We start from the raw sequence: 24,437 nt of genomic DNA on the forward strand, positions 1-24,437 counted from the left end.
TTATTTTATTCATTTATTTATTTTATTTTATTGTCAATACTGAGTTTTACAGTTTCTAGTCCCTTCCAAACCGATTTACAAATCTATAGCAGACCCTCAAACAATCGAATCACAGCAAAAAACAAATACTTGAACATATATGTATACATACGCATACATTCTTTCCCTCCCTTTTGAATAAAAGTGCCTTTAAATCCAATCAAACTGCATCAAATTACACGTACATATCAATCCCTTAAATAGGCCTGATATGTTTATTTTTTGCATCCATGCATTAAAAAACACCCCATCGTGAATGTTAAAGAATGCTAAGTGTTTCTTCCTTGCCCCACATCCCTCTCTTCCACTAAGTTTCATAGAAATTGGCTTTGTAGTTATTGCATAACTCTGCTGACAATGGGGCGCCAGGGGGTGAAAACATAATTGAAGGACGGAACGGAAAACTAAAGCTGAACTAAGCAACAACAACAACAACAACAACAACAACAACAAAACGTGATATCCATCCACAGATGTTGGAAGTAAGTGCAACATAAATTTGCTTTGAAATTTCAATAAATCATAATTGCTTTGAAATAAACATTAAATGGAAGAAGAAGAAAAAACATTTACATGGACCGGACATGGGTGGGAAACACTTTTGGTCTTATATATGCCTTTATCTTGAAATTGCTCCTATGCTTTTTTATTTTTTGTTAAACAACATCTTCTCGTCGCAGACCTGTACCTTTAAGAGAAAGGGGGCGTGTCGTGTCCTGGGCTGTCCCTGTTATTTGAATATACAGTAGTTGAGTTGGAGAGAACGAGGCTGGACTGTTTTTCTGAGAGGGGGGGGTGTTTCTTCTCTCTTCCTGTGAGAGACGATCATTCACAGCGGGACGTGTGTGTGTGTGTGTGTGCTCTTTTTCATTTTCTTCCAGTCACGTCGGCGGCGCTCAGCATCCAGGGCCTGAATGCGAAGAGTCGGCTGCAGGAAGGCATTTTTTCTCTCTCGCACACACACACACACACACACACACTCACTCTGCACCGATCCCCGATCGACGAACATGGACTTGCACATCCTGGACCACAGACTCCGGGTCACCAGCATATCCAAGGATGGGCTGGTGAATTTCACACACCCCCTGATCAAGCTGATCTTCCTCCGCAACAGGACACGGTAAGACCGACTGAGCGTGTGTGTGTGTGTGTGTGTGTGTGTGGATCAGCCCCGGTAATCCAGTACGGATATTTGAGATAACCTGCAGCGCCACACTTCATTCATTGGGTGGCTCGTCTTCTTTGCCTGTGCATGCCCCCGTGCTCTGCTCTGCTCTGCTTCCACGAATAAACGCGCCCGCTGCAATTCCAAGGAATCACAGTTGTTTACGACGACGAAAAAAAAAAAAAAAAAGAAAGATTGAACGCTCGGAGAAACTGCACATCGGCCACACGCAGGAGATTCCTCAAGAGTGCGTTTTCTCACAGTGGACATGTGACTGCATCCATTGGCATTTACACAAACAATTGTACCTGCATGTATTATGAAATCCTGTGGAAAACTGCATGCATGCATGCATGCATGCATCTCCAAAACCAAACGTCCTCGTCACCTCCTCCTCGGTGTTTTTTTTTTGGTGGGATCCTGTTTCTGCAGCAGGCACACAGGCGTTGACCCTTGACCTCCTTTTGACCAACCACCCTGTTTGCAAGACCTCGTCCGTGCCTCTCTCGCTGCCAGCAGCACCAGTTTTTTGTTGTCGTGGGTTTTTTTTTCAGTTAATCCTCTCTGGAAAATATCCTGCCATTGTTAAGCAATTGTTTATTCTCTCTCACACACTTTGACACACACACACACACACACACACACACGTGTGTCATGATGACACCACCTCATAAAACTTATACACCAAGTGAAATGACTAGTCACTGTGTGACGGGTGCACATCATTGCATCAGTGTTTCTAAGGAACGGGACAACAGGTTCACGAGAAGAACCTGCGTCCACATTTGACAGTTCAGCCTCCGCTCTCATTTCAAACGGGCTCTTTGAATCGTTCAGTGTGCGGAGCTGTGTTATGTTGTGTTGTGCATGCTTCCGAGTTGTGTCATCGCTGTGGCGTGGACGCGTTTTTGGCCTCGTTTTTCCAGTTCTTTTTTTTCCTCGGAGCAGCTTCTTTTGTCTTATGGGTGATGCAGAATAGGCGACTCAAAACAAAAACAAAACAAGCCTGATTGCCTCTGTTGGTTTTTTTTGTGGCCTCTTCCCTCTCTCAGGCCCCCCTGGCATTCATCAGAGGACAACTCCCCTCTCTCGCTCACAGAGGTTCGGACGCAGCCGTGAGCAGAGTTTTAAGGAGGTAATCACTTCTCGGAGCCTGATCTGAAAGAGTAATGCCGCTTTTCCTCCCGACAGTCCCCAGACCACCTTAACTGACTTATATTCCTATATTGTTTCTCTTATTCTTTAGTTAGCATCAAGGCTGCAACTAACGATTATTTTCATTATCGTCTAATCGTGTCGACGGTTTTCTCGATCAATCGATTAATTGTTTGATCCATTAGATGTCGATTGTGTTTCCCAAATCCAATGACGATTTTTTTTTGTTAGTTCACACCAAAGATATTTACTTTGCTTTCATAGAGGAGCAAAGAAACCAGAAAATATTCAGAATATTTCTCTGAAATCACGAAAGTTTTACAAATTTTTACATAAAAACTACTTGAAACGATCAATCGGTTGTCAAAGTAGTCGGCGATTCATTTAGTAATCGATTGACTGTTGCAGCTCTGTTTGCAATGTATGATTGAATCAAATGTCCGAGGCATTAAGAAAGCTGTGGTGCACACTACAAAGTCATCGGCAGTGAACAGATGTGGGAAAAGTCAAACGCCCTCAAAAGTGATGATGGACAGACAGACAGACAGAACTTTATTGATCCCAAACTGGAAAATTCCAGAAAAAAACTCAACAAATTGAAGTTTAGTATTAAATTGAAATCCTGCACAAGGCTCGGTGGCTTGTGTGGTGGTATGGACATGTCTTTCAACATGTAACAAACACACATCAGGAGATAGTCAAATGCCGCTCACAACAGGGCGAACATTCAGGTGAGGAGGGCCGGCACTCGGGTAGAGCGCCCCACTTGCTCGCCGTGAGTTTTTCCCTCTGTGTTCTCACATGGCCTCACTCTGACATTTTCCTTCTTTTTTTGGGGGGGGGCGGCGCTGGCAGGGAGAGTTCCGGAAAATGCGAGGAGCAACATTCGCTGACGCGCGTTCTCACATACAGGCGGCCGCTACCGGAACGTCCAGTTTGTGTCCGAGAGCAGCTTCGGATTCTATGAAATGCAGAGAAGACCACGTCGTCCATAGTGGTGGTTTAGAGAGTGTGTGTGTGTGTGTGTGTGTGTGTGTGTGTGTGTGTGTGTGTGTGTGTGTGTGTGTGTGTGTGTGTGTGTGTGTGTGTGTGTGTGTGTGTGTGTGTGTGTGTGTGTGTGTGTTGTGTGTTGTGTGTGTGTTGTGTGTGTGTGTGTGCGTGTGTGTGTGTGACGATTAAAACAAAAGTATCAGCACAATGTCTCAGTATTGCTGCACAGTGGCTGCGGCCCCTGCAGCCTCCACACAGTCCTCCCTTTCTTCTCTCTCTCGGCGGCTCACCGACTAACCAGAGTATGGGTTTAAAACAAAGCCTCGGCTGGGCCGGAGACCCAGTGGGGAGTTTTCCACATGTCTGCTTCAGGGAATGCGTCAAGGTCGGGGGCTCTCTGTCCCCCTCATGCACACGAGGCCGCTGCACTCCCCCAGCCCTCTCCCCTCCTCTCCCATCTCTCCCCCAACAAAGAAAGTGGAGCCCGCGAGAGACACAGGTTCGTAGGAAGCTGTGAAGGTAGCTGACGACGGGGGCTCACTCGACTCACTTCAACTTCAGCTCTTATCTTGTTTTCTCAGCTGGAGCATCAGTTGCAGGACCTCCCCCCCCCCCTCCGCCGCCGCCAGGCCTCACTCCATCACCGCGGCTCTATACCGCCCGTCGTTCTGTGCAGGCCGGATCAAAGTCCAGACTCTTGCGTGTTCGCTTTTTCATCTTCCCCACTCGGGCCGCTCCCTGGCTACCTGTTGCTTCCTGCCGTGTCCTTTGGTTGTTTTCTGCCTCCTCCTCCTCGTGTTCCATCACGCTTCAATGGAACGGAGCTTGTTTTTTTCAAACCAGCAGTTGTCCGCCGGCTGAAAGAGTGCTGCACAAACATTGTTCAGTTAGGTCAGTTAATCATTGAGACTCCCATCTCGTGGTTCCCACGGCCCAAAGACGTCAAGTCATCAAATGAACCGGCAATCCAAAGAGATGCAGATAACCGTGACATAAAAGAAAAAAGCTGCAATTTCTCAATCAGAGATTCTAATTGATAAATGACATTATTAATTATTTATTAAATACAACAACGTGTCATGCATAACCCCTTATGTGTGGATATGGAGACGTGTGTAGATTCAAGGTTGAGGGCAGAGGATACTTTTACTGCGTTCTTATTTGTCAAACCTCAATATGCATCGAGAAATGATTAAAAAAAATATGTTTTTTTTGGAGCCGTTTAATTTTTTGGAAAGAAAACGAATGCTGCATTTTCTCTTCCTCTCGATATCATGACAAGCCCTTGGGTCACACTGATTGTAGGTAAATGCAAAGCTTCCTTTGCCTTTGAGAGCGACGGGGGAAAAAAGATTGAACACTGTAATGTCTCGTCTGTTGTCTCGTCACAAACAGGGAACCAAACGGCCGTCGTCTCACAGATGGATTCCCCAGAGTTGCCCCGACGGCGCACGACCGACGCGTTGCCACGGTCCGCCTGCCTCGCGGTTGAGACAGAAGAGCCTTCGCCGCCTCTCCTCCCAAAAAAAACCACTCCACGCGATAAAGCTGCACGGGTCGACCTTTTTTCTGGACGCTTGGCAAACGCTATACCTGCAGGAAGCGGCGAGCTGGGGAAGGTGGAGGGTCAACAGGAAGTGAGGAGGGGGAGGGGGGTGTTATAGCACAATAGGCTGGCCGAGCTTGTCAGCACAGCTGGTAGTTAGTGTTACAGTACAGTGTTCTCTCTCTCTCTCTCTCTCTCTGTCTCTCTGTGTCTCTGTGGCGTGATTGTCCCGTCCCATGGAAGGGATTACTTTTGTGCCGAGTCAGACGTTTAGCAGTCTCGCTCAGGCTTCTGCTGTAATAACCTCAGCTGGCTGATAAGCAGAGGAAGTCAAGAGGAAGGTGTTTCTCCTGCGAGGGCAGCGGTTTTTTTTCTTAAAAAGAAAGCAGGAATATGAAGCACTTCCTTTTTGTCAGGGATTCGAAGAAAAACAAAGAGAGGTCGGCCCCTTTGAAAAGTTGCCCACGGCTGCTTATCTCTCGCAAAGAAGAGAGACTGTTTTGGAGGGGGCTGCAGCCGACTCCGTGTATTAGTAGACCTCATGTTTGTTTGTGTTTTGCACCAGGCTACACATTCGTCCTAGATCACAAAGTTAAGTAACATCCTTACAACTCGTCTTGTGTTCGTGACTTGAGCCGTGAAATGGCATGAGCCACTGGTTGCGGAAGTAGTCAATGTCAATGTTCCTCGCCACCGAAATATCATAGTCTTGTGGATCAGCTTTGAGTTATTTAAGTTGCTCTTTCGTCAGATCCTGTTCATAGTGCTGCCGTACCCACGCGATGTGTCTCTCGCGGGTCCACGTTACGCTACGACGAAACTTGTCAGAGATGCGAATCAGAGCTTGTTTTCCACCGGCACCGTATTTGCACGATCAATTTAGAATCCATCCAGAATCCGAAAATGGGCCACCGCGGATTTCTGGAAGCAACGCACGCAAAATAATTTTTCAAGCTCGGAGATTGATGACCGAGAAGCTGTAGGGCCAGTTTGTAAGTTACACAATGATCTCTTCTGTATACAGCTTAGCAAACATTAAAGTTCTATCCCGGCCCAGTCATTTTTTCGTTGGCTGTGGAACAAGCGGTAGTTCTCCCGCCTGGAAGCTCCAAGTAAATTGGCCTTAAGAAACCGACAGGAAAATCTGCACTTTACTTCCCAGTTTATTCCTCGACTGCTTTCTGTTCCCCTTGTACCCCTGCGTCTGCTTTTCAAGACTCTCACAAAGGCCACGTTCAAAAGAAGGGAGCACTGTAGCCAGGCCCGGGCAACAGTCCTTGAAAGCGAATGCTTTTGGCTGCGGGCCCGATGAAGACGCAAATACCCAACTGGAGGAGGGGGGGGGGACAAAGTATTGTAAATCGTAATCAAGGGATTTAAAGGTTCTGTTCTGTAGAGCGCAGGTCTAAGATCCTTAATGACAACAACATTATACCACTGTGGGATGCATCAGTAGGAGAATCTACTAAATATTTAACCTAAGCGGCTCTTTTCTTTCTTTTGCAGACTGCAAAAGTAACTTTACTAGGTCGCGGACAGGCGGACAGGGCTCGAGGCTCGCGGACCTCCAGACTATTATTTTCCCAGCAGGCGCGCGTTCGCACGACCCCCACGAATGCTGAACTCTCGTGTATCGCCACATTTCATGCCGGCGCTGCCCTGCCCGCCCTGAATCAGTGCCCCAGTTTGTCGCGTTGCCCCTCCACTGGCCGCAGACAAAGCAGCGATGCTGCCACAACACTGAGCCTGGGCCCGGTGCTAATAGACTGACGGCCCGTCCTGGAGTTACCCTGCGGTACAGTTCGGTGTAGCCCCAGGAACTGTAATCGTGGAGACCTGAATCTTCCTTTTTGTTGTTTTGCAATATGAATGACACCGCTCTCTTCCCTCCTTCCCTCTCCCCTCCTTATCTCCCGCCTATGTGTTCGTTCCCTCCACTTTTCCGGCCGCGTGCCTCCGTCCATCTGCACTTCCTCCTGCTCCCCCTCGCCGGCTTCAGATGCAAGTTTTTCAGTCTGACAGAGACGCCGGAGAACTACACAGTCGTCCTTGACGAGGAAGGATTCAAAGGTAAAAAATCGCCCTCGGATGTGCACAATCCCCTTTTTTTCTTTTGTCCTGCCACAGTCTGACCCCTCCTGTCCCATGTGTACACTGAGCCACGTACCCATCTGTATATAGTAGAGGGTTTGGTAGATGAAATACAAAAAAATGTCCGTAGCCAAAGAATAGTTTTAGGAAGCTACTGCTGGATATATAGTTCTTGTGTATTTTTTAAAAATATTTTTTCTACTTTTTAATGTTTCTAGTTATGCTGGTTTTTTTGTTTTTTTTTACTGCTGCACACTGAGGAGCTGCTAACAGACAATAATAAATATATATTCTCTTCCTCTAAACTCAAAATTTGGAAACTGTTAAAAATCAGAAATTAAAACCCTAGTGATGTCATCAGGGTTATGTCAGCGTAGGTTTGAAGAGATAAGAGCTGGAAAATTGGGAAATTTCTAGAGACATAAAAGTCAGAAAATCTTGCTCTGCTGCATCAACCCTCTGATTAGATTAGATCTGAGATACTGAGTCAATATTTTCAGATACTGAGTCATTATTTTGGGATACTTTCTCGTTATTGTTGAGATAATAAGTCCATATTTTGAGAAACTAAGTTAATATTTTGAGATATATTCACATTATTTTCGGATAGTAACTCATTTCAATGACTTACAGGAATTTTTTTTTTCATCACACTGGCGGAAATGGGATTCCATACATAAATATGTGCCCTCAAAAATAAAATAAAAAATGAATCAAAATCTATTGATTATTGCCTGGGAAGTCAGTGATACAATGTAAAATTAAAAAAAAACTTAAAAGAAAAACCTACTGATATCAAAAATCAGATTAGATTAGATATACTTTATTGTCCCATAGGAAAATTTGTCTTGGCGCATACGGGGACTGCTGTTAAAATACTAAAATAGTGCATACATACATACAATACAGATGTAGCAACCCTGTTCTTCTGTCTCTATGCAATCCAACAACCACACACACACACGCACACAAACACACACACACACACACACACACACACACACACACACACACACATGCATACACATGCATACACAGACTAAAGCAACAACAAGTTCCAGATTGTTTTGATAAAAGAATATTGCTCAATATTAGGATTGTTGTTTTTTTCTAACACATCAGAAATCAGAATGAATTTCCCAAATGATTCAGTACAGTTCCTCCAGCGTCCCGAACAACTCCACTCATTTCTGTATGAACATGCTACGTACTCAACAAAATTTGCTCATGAACTAGAGTGTGTGCTTTTGAACCGGGCGCACAATATTCTGTTGTTTCACCTCTGCAATGTTACTTCCTTCCTTCCTTCCTTCCTTCCTTGCCCCCCTTTCGTGGTAGGACGGGTGTAGACAACCATGAACTGTAGAGGGGAAAAAATTGCTGCACAAGGGTTCAAAAAAAAAAAAAGAAGTCTTGTGAGGTTAAATGAGGTAGAGCTTTGTTTTTTTTTTTGCAAATACAGAATATAGATTTGCTTTCCAACTTCCCATAGTGAGTATTTTTCACTGGTGGGGAACTGTAAAAGGTTCTCTGTAATTCCAGAGAATGAGAGTCACGTCCAAAGTACTGACGGCAGACCTGTTGTCGCCCTCAGAGAAGCTCGGCGGATTGTTAAGAGTTCCGTCCGTGTGCAGCTCAGCAGCTGCTGCGGTTCGCTCGCGCCTCTGACTCACAAAGGAGAAGTGCAAAACCTGTTTTCCATGGGAAATAAAAGTCCAAGCGGCGCTGATGAAAACATCATGTAAGGCGACACGAGCGCATGTGTACAGAAACACACGAATTTTGAAAATTATGATGTTTTAGTTTTTTGAGGGTTTGGACGGAGTCATTTTTCACTTTTGGGCGATTGGTCAATTGTTATGGGAATCTGCCTCTGTTTTAGAAATAGTTTTTACGCTCCGAGGAATTTTTAGACGAATCAAAAAGATAATAATAAAAACAAAGATAAACTTTATTCATAGAGCCCTTATTGCAACAATGTACAAAGTGCTTAACAGAGTGAAAAACAAAAGTGCATGGTAAAAACATGGAGGTCAAATGGAATTTCAAGTAGTAATAAAACAAAATATGACACATGAAGTAATAAAAGTAAGAGTAAAACTCGGGGGCCCTGATGGTTAAGCCTCTGTCCCCTTTGGTTTTTTCAGCCTGGACTCTGGAAGAGAGAGAAGACCACTGACCACTGATCTCAAATTACGCAAAGGTTCATTAAAAGGGATTAAAGGGTCTCAAGTGTGACCTGGAGCCGGGCCACGACGAGCCTTACACGTAGGAATCCTAAAAATCAATCCTAACACAAACGGGGAGATAAGACACAATATATGAATCCACCAGTAATTGAGATCTTTAGTTTTGCCTCTAGAGTGCTCCCTTCTCTGTCTGACTTTCTATCATCCCGTCCACTCACAGTCCAGCTGTTTTCCTCTCGTACAGATGTGGTGGTTGAAGGCGCTCGTCGCCTCCGGGTGGTGCTCCGCATCCTCCCCCTGTCCTCCTCTTCGCTCCCCTCGTGATTGAGTGCCTATTTTAAGAGGGGAAAGCGGGGGAAAGCGGGCGAAAGCGGAGCCACGAGGGGCCCGTCTGTGACAAATTACGCCAACCGGTGCAGTGTGCGCCTTTGAAAGGGGAGTGAGGAAGAAAGAAAAGAGAGAAGCTGAACGGCAACGAAACTCAAAACCAACACACTCTGTGCCTTTATCTGAAGGTTTCTGCAACCTCCAATGAAGTTGCATCTCAAACTCAGTTTTTCAGAAGTTTGCTTCTGTTTTAAAACTCTAAATTAGACCCGAGTAAAACTTCTTGTCTTCTCCCCGGACAGACGACTGTTTCCCAGGTGACCGACAGCTTCAGGTTCGGCCTCGCAGACGGAAACGTCCTGCAGTTTCTCTTTCTTTAATCCATTCTTTCCTCTCGGAGACTCGGGGGATGTTGCAGCCACATCGGAGAGGGGTCGCCCCATTTGAACTCTGACCTTTGCACCTTCCTGTACTAACCTTACACGGAGCCTGCGTGTCTGAGCTTTGGTATAAAAGGTCAAGGAGCACAATGATATATAGCGTATAGTGTAGCTACAGGCGGTATAAATAGCAGAGGTTCTGTGAGGTGGTGAAACGAGACGGGAGGTTTGGGGGGGAAGAGGAAGTGTGTGTACATTAAACCGAGGCTGCAAACAACAGGAAACATAGTTTACACCATCGAGAGTATAAAGATGCATCATCGATACGATAAAGTTATGATGAGGAGCAGATTTCAAAGCGGCTTTTACTCTGAAGTTATTAAACCTTTATTGTTTTGTGACTCATGTTCCTCTTCACTGCTGCAGTGTGGTTTTGTGCAATGTGTTTTTATTTTTTAGCCTGCAATGGGTAATTTAAAAGACCCTTTTACATTATTCTTGTCAAATATGTTGCCCTCCGCCTGCTTTAACCAGTTTTAAAAGCAGCTCAACCTGCTGTATCAATTTAAGGAAGTATACTGCAGCTGCAGAATGAAATCCTCCTCATGGGAATATCTATTTTTTGTCTTTTTTTTATTAGTGTGGCAGTTTAAAGTTAAATTAAAATAATCGCTTCTGCTTCGCTAACCAAAATGGATATGGAATAAATTCCCCAGTAAAAAACCCATTTAGTAATATGAAGGTCAAACAACAGATGCGTCTAAAGAACAGTGTTTTATATATTGCAGTGACACAAAGATGGCGGTCCGCGAAAACACAGATTCAGAAAAAAAAAGAAATCAAGATTGATGCAAGGAAGGCCGAGCTTTTGGGAACCCTGACTTTTTTTTCAAGCCAAGTTCCAAAAACACTGCAGGCTACATTTCCCACAATGCAACCCAGCCGCATATTTCATTAAACCTTTCCCATGCCTCCAGTTTATAATGCACACGGTCTGTCAAACATAAAAATACTTTTATTCGATATTCTGATTTCTCCATCCGCAGCCGAGATGCTGTTGAATAAGTAACCTATTTCTCCAAAAGATGACAATGTTTTCACCACAATATAGCAGTTTCTTTTAGTTTTTTATCTAGGCATGTTCACCATCACACGTTGGCATGAAATCAATCCATGCCATGACTTGTGTGTGTGCCCATTAACGTTCCCCTCTTCCCCCCCCCCCCCTCCCTCTCTCAGAACTTCAGCCCTCGGAGCACCTCAAGGTGGAAAGCTCCATCTGGCTGCCGCTCAACGTGGTCTCCAATGGCAACGCCTCCAGCAGCTCGCAGGCTGTCGGCGTCACCAAGATCGCCAAGTCGGTCATCGCCCCGCTGGCGCAGCAGCACGTCTCGGTCTTCATGCTCTCCACTTATCAGACCGACTTCATCCTGGTGAGCGCCGCCCGACTTTTGGACTCCAGGGCGCACTCCAAAGCTTCACTGTTGTTTTACGCGGAGACATGTGGAGCAATTGTCCAAACTCTCTTAATGTATAACAAAAACTCATCTTTTGCAGTGAAGGAATAAATTCCCAACCTGAGCTGAGGTCACTTAAAAAAAAGATGTTTTACACGTGCAAGTGTCAAGTGGGCAAAATAATAGATAACGCCTCGGCAGACGTTTGTGTCAGCAAAGTACATTAATGGTCGACATGCTGGTGGAGCTCAGGTATTCCCTTAAAGTGAGACGGTGTTTATTCATATTTCTACGCTAAAAGAAAACATCTTCCCGTCCATCTTTACATTGTGCAGGTGAGGGAGAAAGACCTGTCCGTGGTCGTCAGCACTCTGGAGGAGGAGTTCAACATCTACAAGGAGTCGGGAGGGGAGTCGGTGCCCGTGCACTGCCAGGATGTGTCCGGCGGCCTCCAGAAGAACGGCAAAGAAGGTAGAGGTCGCAACCATGTATTGACCCTGTGTAGCACAGTAAAGAGATGATATGACGATTTGTTTTTACATCAAGAGGAACCTGTTGTTCAGGGAAGCCTGTCGTGCTGAGCAATGCCACTTTTGACTTAAGCAAACATCGCACTATATGGCATTCTGTAATGAGACAAAGCCAAGGGGGCGGGACCTCGCTATAGTTATAAATCATAAAGGAACCTTTGAACCAACATTGAATAACAGTATTCGTAACAGGAAGTTGTTTAAACTGTACAAAAACTCCAATAAAGAGATTTTTTTTATGTAAATAAAAGAATACAGTACGGACAGAAATGCAGATGTTGTTACAGTAAGTAGAAAAATATAATAAAGTGTTTGTTTTAAAGAACATGTGCAGTTCTATCTCTGCTTACAGTTTACTGTGTCCCTGTTCTTCCAGCCCTCCAGCCCACAGTCCACCCGGTGCTGATCCCCCAGAACCACTTCTGCGTCATGTCCCTGGACCCGGACACGCTGCCGTCCATCGCCACCACGCTCATCGACGTGCTCTTCTATTCCAGCAGGTGAGACGTGCGGCCCCAAACGCCCCTGTGGTGTAGTGCCTGAGATGCCACCACACCACCGTAGTTACCTGTCTGAAACACAAGGTGGCAGCACATGGCGACAAGTGGCCACAGGCTCATTGGCTCGACGTTGCACATGATTGGCAATGACAGATTCCCTCATGAGTCCTGCTCCGACATGATTTTTGAAAAGTTTGAGATGAGACATTCTGATCATTCGTCAAACTCATTGTGCAGGCAAAATAAAATGGAAAGATTTAAGTTTTTCTACTTAAGAAATAAGTTCTATATAAGAAGTTCACCTTGATTATGATTATAATTTTTTTTTAGAAGAACTTTTGAGATTTTGGTCAAATACATAATCTCAGGCATGTTTGACATATAATCCAAACTACTCAAAAACAGAAAAATTGTCTCTGCATTTAATAATCTCAATTTCACGTTTGTATTCCCTCGAAGTAAAAGCATCTGTTCTCTCTACAACTCACTTTTCTTGTTGTTGCCCTGGATCTTGAGCATTATGTGGGAATCAACCTTCTATTAAATAAATGCCGCCGACGAAGCTGAATGTTCCCCCTCGCTCCCCGCAGCCCTAAAGAGGAGCCGCCGTCTTCCCCCAGCCCGGACTTGGACTGCATCAAGTTCTTCTCCTTCTCCCTCATCGACGGCTACATCTCACTGGTGATGGACACCGAGGCTCAGAGAAGGTGGGCGACTCTTTAACTCGTGCTTCATTAAATCGTCGGTCCTGAGGTTCTTAGACATGATATTATAGATAGATAGTTACTTTATTCATCCCAAGCTGGGAAATTCCGGTGTAACAGCAGCACATTTCACACTGCACACTTTTTAAAAAGATGTACAATATATACACTAATAAATGTAAAATATAAACTATAGGAATTGCAAAGAAATGTATAGAATAATAATAATAAATATAAAGAATTTACATTAAATATTAACAGTGGAAATAGTGCAGTTGTACAATCACAGTGGAAATAGTGCAGTAGTACGACCAATGTCCATCTTATGTGTGAAAAAATAATATAGAATACTAATGAATACGTGTCAGACTATAAATTGAGGCAGTGATATTTGTTTGATCAGAGAGGCAGAGGAAGAAGACATCATATAAACATTAAATATGTCGAGTGTAGAATTTCTTAAGTTAACTCCAAATCAAAGCGACTAGATATCCGTCCTTATTAGTTTGGTTGCTAACAATTACTTTTCATTATCGATCCATCGGTCGATTATTTTCTCGATTAATCGACTAGTTGTTTGGTCCATAAAATGGCGACAAATGTCGATCGTGTTTCCCCCAAAACCCCCAAGATGAAGTTTTGTATTTGTCCACACAGCAACGATATTCAGTTTTACCGTCACAGAGGAGCAAAGACACCAGAAGCTCTTCACATTGAAGAAGTTGACATCAGAGAAAGTCTGACCCAAACCTTTTGAATCGATTATCAAAATAGTAGCTGATTGACTAAGTAGTCGGTTTACCAATCGATAAACTGTGTGTGTGTGTGTGTGTGTGTGTGTGTGTGTTTGCACTCTGTACACATCGGTGCTCGATCTCTCCGTCTTCTAGGTTTCCCGCCGACCTGCTCTTCACCAGCTCCTCCGGCGAGCTGTGGAGAATGGTGCGTATCGGGGGACAGCCGCTGGGCTTCGGTGAGGACACGTCCACCTGAACACCTCGGTTCCCCGTCGGCAATTCCCTCTGCGCGTTAGCGCGCGTCGGCGCCACGTGCTTCTGGCTCGGCCTCCCAGCACCCCGCTGGCGATGTTGATGTCCAGGCTGGTGCTTTGAATCCGATTAAACACAGGATCGACTCCGCGGTCCCCAAACTCTCTACAGGAAGCCGTCGGTGATTTTCTGACACTGTAAAGAAACTGACATCTTGATGAAATCGATCAACTTTGACGCAAAAATCTGAAAAACCTCTGTCGTGTGACCGACGCGCTCTGCGGCGTTGCCCAAATTCTTCTGTGTGTCTGAAGAATTCTGCTTTAGAAATCTTCACTTTTTCCCAAATGGAATTGCAGGTGTTTTTATTTTCATTCTTTTTCTCTGCCCTATCTTTGATGCGGACGTGAAATGTTAAATCATTCGCTCATTGAGAGAATGTTCAAGTGTCTGTGATTTATTTACCGCGTGATGAATAACCTGTTGTTTTGTTAGTTGAGGCGGAAACTAGAGCCCGACCAAGGCTAATATCAAGGCTAATATTAGACTTGATATTTCAAGAGCCTGACCGATATTATCGGCCGACTGATTTGGGCCTTTAAATGTGCATTCATGTTTTGACATTTTATGTAAAGTAAACGCCTGATATAAGTTCTATGTACCTGGTTGTATTTGTATTCTCAATTTATAGTTTTTTTTATGATAAGTTCATGGTTAAAACTAAAATATCAAGCCTCAATTACATGTCTTTGTCACAAAGGCTTGAAAACGACATCTTAGGAATCATTGGCAGATTTTTTTTAAAAGTATATATATATATATATATATATATATATATATATATATATATCGGCCACTGTATCGGTATCGGGAATCTTGTACTCCCAAATATCGATATCGGCATCGGCCCCAAAAATCCATATCGGTCGGGCTCTAGTGGAATGTGAGTCGTCTGGTGCTTTTTTTCCCCTCTATTACATCACAGATTCATTTACATCCCCCCCCCCCCTACAAAACCAGACAGCGATCTATTCTCACCGCGTCGTCCGAGTTCCATGCGATTCAAATAGCAAATGTGTTTTTTTTGTTGCAGACGAGTGCGGCATAGTCGCCCAGATATCCCAGCCCCTCGCCGACAGCGACATCTCCGCCTATTACATCAGCACCTTCAGCTTCGACCACGCTCTGGTGAGTCAGGACGTGTTCGCGTTCATGTTTCCACAGAGGTCTAAGAAAGACTTGGAGCTCGTTTTGTTTTTTTCTTTTTTTTTTCCGTATTACACTCAGCCAAGGTATTCAAGGACTTGAAGGCTGGGCTCGCACTGTGGGAGATAGCGACAGATAACGGCCGAGCGCACGTCACCATGAACAGGATTCCTGTAACGTTTACTCAGCAGCAGCTCTGCCGCAGGAAACTTGTTACTAACCGTTTTGAGGGTGTGTTGTTTTTTAGCTTTTTACTGACATCAGCTTGCCTACGAATATGGAAATATATTTATAGGGCCCTGCTAGGTTTTGCCTCCAAATATGTTCATCGTTTGTTTTGGTTTTTTTCTTTCAATCCTGTGATGCAGGTTGAACCTGAAGAGCTGAACCTTGATATGCTGAGCGAACCGAGAGGGCGCCAACGCTTTCAGAAAAGTAGACCCGACTTATGGATTTTGAAATTCACAAAACGCTTTTAGCGAATTGGAGGGTCGTGTGAACTCTGCGTCGCATAGCTTTATGAAAGATCATACGAGGTGAATAATTGTGAGATTGTGAGGTTTGTGTGTAAATTTACCAAACCACCTACATGAATGATGCTGAAATTCCAGGCGGACCCTTCGTGGTCTCGGGCATCAGTTGGCGTCAGTGTAGTCAGAGACTCTCACCCCCTCTACGTTCTCAGGAAACTGTCTGGGGTTACCACGGCCGCTTACCCAGAAACTTATCGCAAAGTGTCACAGAAATGAATCAGACATTTTTTTCCTTCATCGATTAATTATTCGTGACGTCCGCTGAAAGTGGAGATGAGTGTGTCATCTCAAATGATCAGTGACACCCTGCAACTAATAATTATCTTCATTGTCGATAAGTCTCTCGTTATTTTCTCGCCGAGTTGTTTTGCTCCATAAAATGGGGAAAAATGTCGACCGCGTTTTTCCCACGAGAACCAAACGATCAGTTTTGTTTTGCCCACGCACCAAAGATATCCAGTTCACTGTCACAGAGGAGCAAAGACGCCAGAAAATATTCACATTTAAGAAGCTGGAAACAGAGACTTTTGAACCAACTTACTAATCGATGAATCGATAAACTGTTGACGAGCTCTACGCTCCACCTGGACTCTGAGCCCTAAGGAAATGGCTCCCTCTCTCCTTTTAGGTCGTCGTACGCTAACATTGCGGAGCGATCGCGTCGTGATTGGTTGCACACACTCTTCTTCCTCGTTGTTTAATGGCGGTTGGCAACAGGTGCATTATCGGCAGACATTGAACTGTGACGGAGAGGCGAAAGACGAGAGGCAGATGTAGTGATTGTTTGGTTTTAAAACCGATAATATTCTTCACTCTGAAAGTCGGCGCCTGATGTTCACTCGAAACGACAGCGACAACCCCTCATCCGATCGAAGTCCAAACGCAGCGTTTAGGTGCTCGGAAAAAGTGTCAAATAACGTCGTCGTCCGCCATCTTTTCACAGATTCCAGGAGATGCGCGCAGGCGTTGAACCAGTGAAAGACCTCGTTTCCTACCCTGTTGTCGGCCTCACACACACACACACACACACACACAATTTTTGTAGTTCAGCATGTGGAGTTTTCCCAAAGTGTGTAATGTTATTTCTGCTCTCCCTCCCTTTCGTCAAAAATGTATTCTCAAGTATTCTCACAGCTATTTATCTATCTCCAGATAGCTGCGCTTTTTTCGTCACTGTATGTGCGTATGCTCTATTGCGACAGCCGTGTGTGCAACTCACTTTTGTTTGCCACGCGATGCCGTGCAGTGTTTGTGTGTGTGTGTGTGTGTGTGTGTGTGTGTGTGTGTGTGTGTGTGTGTCACCGGGCTGGACGCGACCACAGAGTGTCGCAGTCGTAGAAAGTAATTCCACTTCTTTATCGGTGTCGTGTACTTCTATAATTACTCGAAGGCGGCGTGGGATCAGTTCTGACCAATAGTCTGAGCTAATTATAGTAGATTCCATTCACAAAAATTCAACGAGCTGTGGCGTCACGGTGAACTTCCGCCTGTGCACTTCTGAGAAACTCCTTGCATCACTGCTGCCTGGTAAAAAGTCGGGGGCAGATTGGCGATTTCAGTAACTAATAGTTCCCGTGGAATTCAGGATTTGATGCAGATGTGAAATGTCAAATCATTCGTTCATTGAGAGAATGTTCAAGTGTCTGTGATTTATTTACCGCCACGCCCACTCTGAGCCTCCACTGTCTGCCCCTCACTTTGTGAGGTGTCTTGAGAATACGCTTTTTTATTCCTTCGAGTAATCCGTTGAAATAATCCGCCCAAACTTCTTTTCTTTTAAGAGGAAGAAATCAAACTCAGAAAGCTGCAGGAGCCATTTCCCTGGTGCGGAACAGAGCAGGGCGACGTCACGCGGTCACGCTGCACATGGGCCAATCGGCGAGGACACTTGTCCGGCTCATCTTTCAGTGAATGGGTCCGAATCTTTTTTTGTCGTCCGTTGAAAAACAAATATCTGAGGGAGATCCCTGACGCTACTGTGCGCTGTGCGTTTCAGTGTTTGATTCTCGTGGTGTCACGGCAGTGACTACGTCGACACAGTTAAGCGAGCAGCCGATGAACATGGTCCCAGAACAAAACGGACGTTTTAAGAAGAGTGAACATTAGATTCCTGTTCAGATGACGAGTTGGAGGGTGAACGCGTGGCGCTCCACGTCTGCTGGACTTGCAGATAAGCAACTGTTGTGCCAAATTGCGCAACCCTATCGACTGTATATGTTCTGCTTTAAAAAAAAGATTTCAACCATCCATCCATCGTCTACCGCCTTGTCCATTTAAAGGTCAATCCCAGCTGACATTGGGCGAGAGGCGGGGTTCACCCTGGACAGGTCGCCAGCCTATCACAGGGCCACATACAGAGACAGACAACCATTCACTCCTACGGTCAATTTAGAGTCTCCAATGAACCTGACTCCATTCTGCATGTCTCTGGACTGTGGGAGGAAGACGGAGAACCTGGAGAGAACCCACACATACACGGGGAGAACATGCAAACTCCACACAGAAAGGCCCTGGTTGGTTTTAGCCGGGACTCGAACCCAGAACCTTCTTGCTGTGAGAAGACAGTGCTGACAGTGCTTTTTGTTTGTTGTTGGTTTGTTTAGGTTCCCGAGGAGGACATAGTGAGCGTGACGGACATGCTGCAGCATCAGAGAAAGGAAGCAGCCACCAGCTGATTCCTGAAATCCCATTCGAGCTCCGGCCCCCTCCCTCCCACTCCATCACTCTCCCACGCCTGCTCCAGCACCAGCTCCATGCAGTGGCCATGAGGGGGGGGGGGGGGGACGACTAACTCTGTGCCTAGACTAGCACTGCGTCGCCGGCAGTATTAACTTCTACGAAACTCGGGAAGCACTTGTTGTTTGTGGTGTCTGTGTGCGAGGATGCACTGAGACGACAGGGGCCCGCGCGCGCGCACAACACACACACACTCGCACAACACACACACACTCGCACATCACACACACACTCGCACATCACACACACACTCGCACATCACACACACACTCGCACATCACACACACACTCGCACAACACACCCTCGCACATCCGAACTCACAAGCACAAAGTCAGATACATCGACGGCGCACGATCCGACTCTTCCGGTCTCCAGCACGGGGACTCGAGATCTCATGGTGTGTGTGTGTGATCTGAAGTTGAATTGTTCATCACATCGTTTTTTGCTACGCGCTGCAGAATATTACTCGCATAACCCTTTTTTTCCGCCAGTGCTACAAAAAAACAAAAACAATTTAGTCTTCCAGTGATGTGTACAAGCATAACGCCGCGTGTCTGAGCGACCGTTGTTTTCTCCGCAGTCGAAGGCTCGTTCGAAGGAATTTGCGATTTGTCTTCTTCTTTCTTTTGCAGTGTGAAAGTGAGTCTGCTTTAAAACGCAGGGCGGTTGTGTGAATGCTGCTCCCACAGTGGTTTTCATGCAGAGGAAAATGTCTCTTCATTAATTCTTTTTCTTTTTTCCACGACAGGGATCGCTCACCTTAGTTTGAGAGGAATGTGCAGGTAGTTCTGACATATGGCAACTACTATAAATGCAGTCACACAGGAGGCTTGGTCAGTATTTTTTTTTTTTTTCAAGAGGTCAGCATTTCTTAACCTTAGAATCCCTCGAAGTCAATAACACTATGTCTTATTTCTTCTTTTTTTTTGTTTGTTATTTGCACAATAAACTTTTAGTTAAGCTAATATCACTTAGATGTTTTTTTCTTGGTACAACTACATTTTGTACATTTCGAAGTAACAGTGTTCTGTAAAACATTTGTAATTTTTTTGTTTTTGTGCCGCTTCATTCAATAAAGAATGTTGGAAATATTGTTTTGGACTTTTCTGACACGAGATGAGGCTCTTGAGATTCTTAAGGCGTACGTGCAGGGTCATGGCGGGACTGCCTGTCCCGACGAATGGTGACTATCCCACGACAGGCAGCTCATCCCTCAATATCCGACTCGCATCAATCATGAGTGAGTCAACTCTTTGCATTGAGGATGAAGGATCATTTACTGTTATGACTGCAATGAGGTATGACTTTCTGGGAACATCTGGTGCTCTTGGAGTCATCCACCTCAAAGCTGTCAACCCCTTCAGCTTTTAAGTCCATCTCCCATTGTATCTCCAATCCCGGCTGAAGATACAGTGAGGCTCAGATTAGCGCTACTCCTTAAAGTGGAAAAATAACCTCTCAACAAACTCAATAGATCCCGTACGCTTTGGGAACAAGCTGCCGCGGGCAAAGGTCTGAACCACCACAACCTACAGGAGCTCAGAAGATGGAATTTACTCAACAATTGACATTCCGAAGCTAAAACGAAAGATTTCATCGAATAGAAATGAGATAAACCTTTTAAAATCAAGATCTGGAAAACGAGGAATAAGAAAAAAAGGGGACCCACAACGGAACCCTGGGGCACACCAGTGGACCACGCGTCGGAGAGGTAAGAAGAAGGAAAAAACCCCTGCAGTTTTGATCGATTGGTTACACAGGAAATGATCGGCAGTGTTATTGAGCTCCAGCGATGGAAAGATTAGATTAGATTCCCAGTTACATTAGATTCACCACCTTCTCAGACAAACGGCGAGTGATCGTCAGTGGAAACGGGCAGAGGAGACTGTTGGTGGAAACTGATGCGACAAGTCTTATCGCGAGTGAACGAGTGGAAATTGTTGTGATTGTGGTCGGAAATGTTGAATTGGAAAAAGTCTTGAAATCGTTGTAAGATTGAAACTCAACCCTTTAAAGTAACACGTTCACATGAAGGCATCAACGGCGTTTAGCCCCTTCATTCTGAAGAGTTATTACACGGCCCCTTGTCAAAGTTGTCTTTTGAAAAACTTGAAGCGCGCGAGGGCTTTTTTTGGACAATTTGTTATTGAATTCACACGGTCAGCTTGATCACTGTTGTCTCTCTCGGGCGAGAGTGTGGTGGTGTGCGTGGCCTCATGAAGTTGCATTCTTCTTTCACTCGGGAGCGTTATCTGCAACATGGTGCCTGAGGAGCACATGAGTTGTCTAGGTCACACCTCTGAGGCTGACACGAGTGTCACACTGTCATAACATGAGTGATGCTGAATGGAAAAAAAAGGGAATTTTCTCATTCCTTTTTCAATGTGTGTGTGTGTGTGTGTGTGTGTGTGTGTGTGTGTGTGTGTCGAAGTGAGTGGGTGTATCATCATATATATAAATAGGCCAGTTTACCAGTTGCACAGAAGTTGCTTTTCTGTTTACAATCGTGGTTTGTCAAGCGACTCAGCTCCTACACTCACAATGGCTCATACACTCTGCGGACTTCTGCTGCGCTTTGGTAAATATCTTCATCAAATATCATTTATTTAACGGCACGTGCGGAAAGAATGAAACAGACTTGTGTGTTGGATATACGTCTTAACACCGCAGTTTAATATGAAGCTGTTGGAGATGTCCAGTAGGTCGTGTACTTTGTATGAGGATGGTCAAATGTTGTTTTCTTTGTTGGATGCCAGGCGTGCGCGTCTATTTGTAGATGAGAATCACTATAGGCATACATATATCTTGGATATCAAGAAAGACTCATCCCCCACAATGTTTCTTTTAATCAAGACTATACCGTCGGACACTGCACCCTGTAGTTTTTGTGGAATTCCAATTCCGTTGATTTTAATGGATTTCTATTTTTCACTCAGGACAGTAACAATTTCTTTTTGTCCAATTCTACAATGTTTATCTTTCCTGTTGTAGGTTTCCATTGACAGTTTAGTGCCTTTGACTCGTACTTCTTCTATCTGAAATGAGAAATTCTGAAGCGAACAAATTCTACTAGTTCACAGGAAAAATCGGAAACCTACAAGTCTGTATTCTGATTTATTATGCTGGGGGGGGGGGGGGGTCAAAGGTCAGATTTTGGGGGCTTTCAGCAACTGTTTTCCTCACGTGTTGGGTCACCCAGCGTCGTCTCTTACCCCCAGCGCTCGTCCACGTGATGCTGCAGCGCCACTGGAGGCTGGCGCAGTGCGCTCCGGCGCGCGGCGCTCCGGCGCACGACGCCCCGGCGCACGGCGGCTGCAGCCAACTGCAGAGCCTCACGAACCTGCTGAAGAGCGATGTGAAGGAGCTGCTGGAAGCATATGTGAGTGCCCGCGCCCAGTCGCTCTTCCACCTACTAGGAACTCCGTGTTTTGTGCGTTTTATCTTCTCTGGAAGGAGAAAAAGGGGAACTTGTATTACACCAAGTGCAGTTTGTGTAGAGCTGCTGGTGTCGAGCACTTTGAGACTGCTCTTGGCAAGTATTATTATTATTATTATTATTATCGTTATTATTATTATTATTATTATTATTATTATTATTATAATTATTATATTAAGGTTTGTTCTTGGTTTCCATGCACAGCCCACGGTCGAAGATTTGAGTATAGGGGCTGCAACCGGACGATGACTTTCGTCATCGATCGATCCGTCGATTAGTTTCCCGATCAATCGATCGCCTTGTTGTTAGAATGCAGTGAAATGGAGGGGGCGGGGCGGGGGGGGGGGGGGGGGGGGGGGGTTCGTTAGCACAACATCCATATTCTGTTTCCCGAAAATACCAAAGAAAAATTCACATTGAAGAAGCTGAAATCAGAGAATTTAGACATTATTATTATTATTTTTTTTTTTTAAAACACTCTACTTGAAGCGATTAATCGATGATGTAATGGTTGGCGATTGATTTAGTAATCGATTACTAATCGATTAACTGTACGTCTGAGGTTGCACAGGCCACAGCTGAGTGTTCAGGCGGGTGGGACAAGTTTTGGCACACAACTTGTCGACATCGTACGCGCTATTAAAATACCATATTTCTTCATTTATTTTTTTATTTTTAAATAACTCATAATAATTCGATAAATAATAACTCACTAAATAACTAACAAATGCTGCTGATCACCACTGACACTTCGCTGCCTTCTATCTATTCGATTCTAAGATGAAAGCATATCTATTTTTTCTTTCTCTCTCTCTTTTCTTTTTCTCACAGAATGAGTTTCACGGGAAAGAGCCCTGCACCAGCCGGGGCGATGTCCCCGATCCATCGGTCTCCGGAGACACCGTGGCCGAGAAGCTGCGGGACGTCTACGCCAAGAACGCGCTCCTGCGTTTGCACATTTTGAAAGTGAAAGATCATCTGGTCGAATTTGGGGGCGACCACGCGCTGGTCGCCAAAAGCCTGGTGTCCGTCAAGGACCACCTGCAAAACCATCAAGTCAAAGTGAAAGCCCTTCTCCAGAACGTTTACCCGGATGTCCCGTTGCCACCGACGCCGGCCCCGCTGCAGCTGACCGCCGATCACCTTTACGCCAAAAAGAAATACGGACGGTGCGTCATCGTCGCGCTGGCGCACTGGCTCGATGGAGTGCTGCGGGTGCTGGAGGAGACGAACAGCGTCTGTCACGCACAGGGGGCGAGGGTGCAACTCGTTTAAAGGGCCACTCCGCACATTTACACGCGCAGGGGCCTTTCTCAAACCCCCGGTATGATCAGCCACCATAACCTCGGACAGAGGCCAATGCCAGAATCCCATCGTGTGTGTGTGTGTGTGTGTGTGTGTGAAAGCCCTGAATTTTCTGTCGTTGTATAAGTTGTTATTGATATTTATTAGTTTAAAATGTTGTCATCACTGGATATTTATTCGTTTAAAATGTTGTCATCACTGGATATTTATTCGTTTAAAATGTTGTCATTACTGGATATTTATTGGTTTCAAAATGTGCATTTGTGTCAATTTAAGAGATTGAGATGCAACTGAGAATTTTTTTTAATATATATATATATATATTTATTAAAAATGTATTTATTTTCTGGAAAGGGCTGATGTTGTTATTATTATTATTATCATAATTATTAATATTCTATTCTATTTATTTATATTTATATGTGGCGTGATGCTACGTTTGTACTGGACTTTGCTTTGCGGTTGTAATTGTTTTCATTAATTTTTATATTTTTCCCTCGTTCCATTAAAAATTTTTTTTAAAAAACAAAACACATTTCCCTTTGTGCTAGTGCTTTTTGTGCTACTGTGTCAAATTTAATTTCCCCTATGAGGGATCAATCTTATCTTAATATTCAGGCATTTTACACTATATATATATATATATAGGCATTGATAAATATGTTGTTGAAATAAGTTCAATGACACAGAACAATATTTAAAGAGAAGAGAACCAAGAACACACTGAAAATATGAACTGTGACCGAAGACATAACAATGACCGTTAAAGTTTATTAAAATTCTTGGCTAAACCTAAAAAAAATAAAAAATAAAACATCAGTGCAGCTCTGTGTTACAACCCCGAGAGAGCCATTGGCTTTTGGTAACAGCGAGCAAATTGTTTATTATATCTTTATGCTCAAAATAGGACCAAATATTAGTAAAAAATAAAATTTAAAAAAGAATAATAATAAATAATAATGGCCTCATAACAATAAAGCAAATCCCTCAAGTGCTGCAGAGTTGGAAATATGTAGTAGGAGGGTTAAACTGGACTGAATCGGGTTGAGTTGATGAATGAGATCGTGCGTGTTGCGCACAGGGAGTATTGTGCGCGGTGGATCAGAGGCGTGACTCAGTCCTACAGTAGAACTATGTCATCACAGGAGTAGGTTA

At 44.6% G+C, this 24,437-nt stretch overlaps 1 protein-coding gene across 3 annotated transcripts; it reads left to right on the plus strand.

Annotated features, from left to right (window-relative positions):
- Positions 1-60: 60 nt before the first annotated feature.
- castor1 (cytosolic arginine sensor for mTORC1 subunit 1) lies at positions 61-19,633 on the plus strand. Of its 3 annotated transcripts, none has more exons than XM_035639686.2 (9): positions 61-521; positions 921-1,162; positions 6,898-6,968; positions 11,125-11,318; positions 11,678-11,813; positions 12,249-12,372; positions 12,963-13,079; positions 15,159-15,253; positions 18,408-19,633. In XM_035639686.2, the coding sequence occupies exons 2-9, from the start codon at positions 954-956 to the stop codon at positions 18,593-18,595; spliced, it is 1,134 nt and encodes a 377-aa protein (XP_035495579.2). In that variant the 5' UTR covers positions 61-521; positions 921-953; the 3' UTR covers positions 18,596-19,633. The 3 variants fall into 3 exon arrangements, with proteins under 3 accessions (XP_035495579.2, XP_035495581.2, XP_035495580.2); XM_035639687.2 differs by lacking the exon at positions 61-521 and adding an exon at positions 13,967-14,049 and having other exon boundaries at positions 567-1,162; XM_035639688.2 differs by lacking the exons at positions 61-521; positions 15,159-15,253; positions 18,408-19,633 and adding an exon at positions 13,734-13,938 and having other exon boundaries at positions 560-1,162.
- The last annotated feature ends 4,804 nt before the right edge of the window (positions 19,634-24,437 follow it).

The sequence above is a fragment of the Scophthalmus maximus genome, chromosome 19 (genome assembly GCF_022379125.1).
Source record: "Scophthalmus maximus strain ysfricsl-2021 chromosome 19, ASM2237912v1, whole genome shotgun sequence".
Taxonomy (NCBI): domain Eukaryota; kingdom Metazoa; phylum Chordata; class Actinopteri; order Pleuronectiformes; family Scophthalmidae; genus Scophthalmus; species Scophthalmus maximus.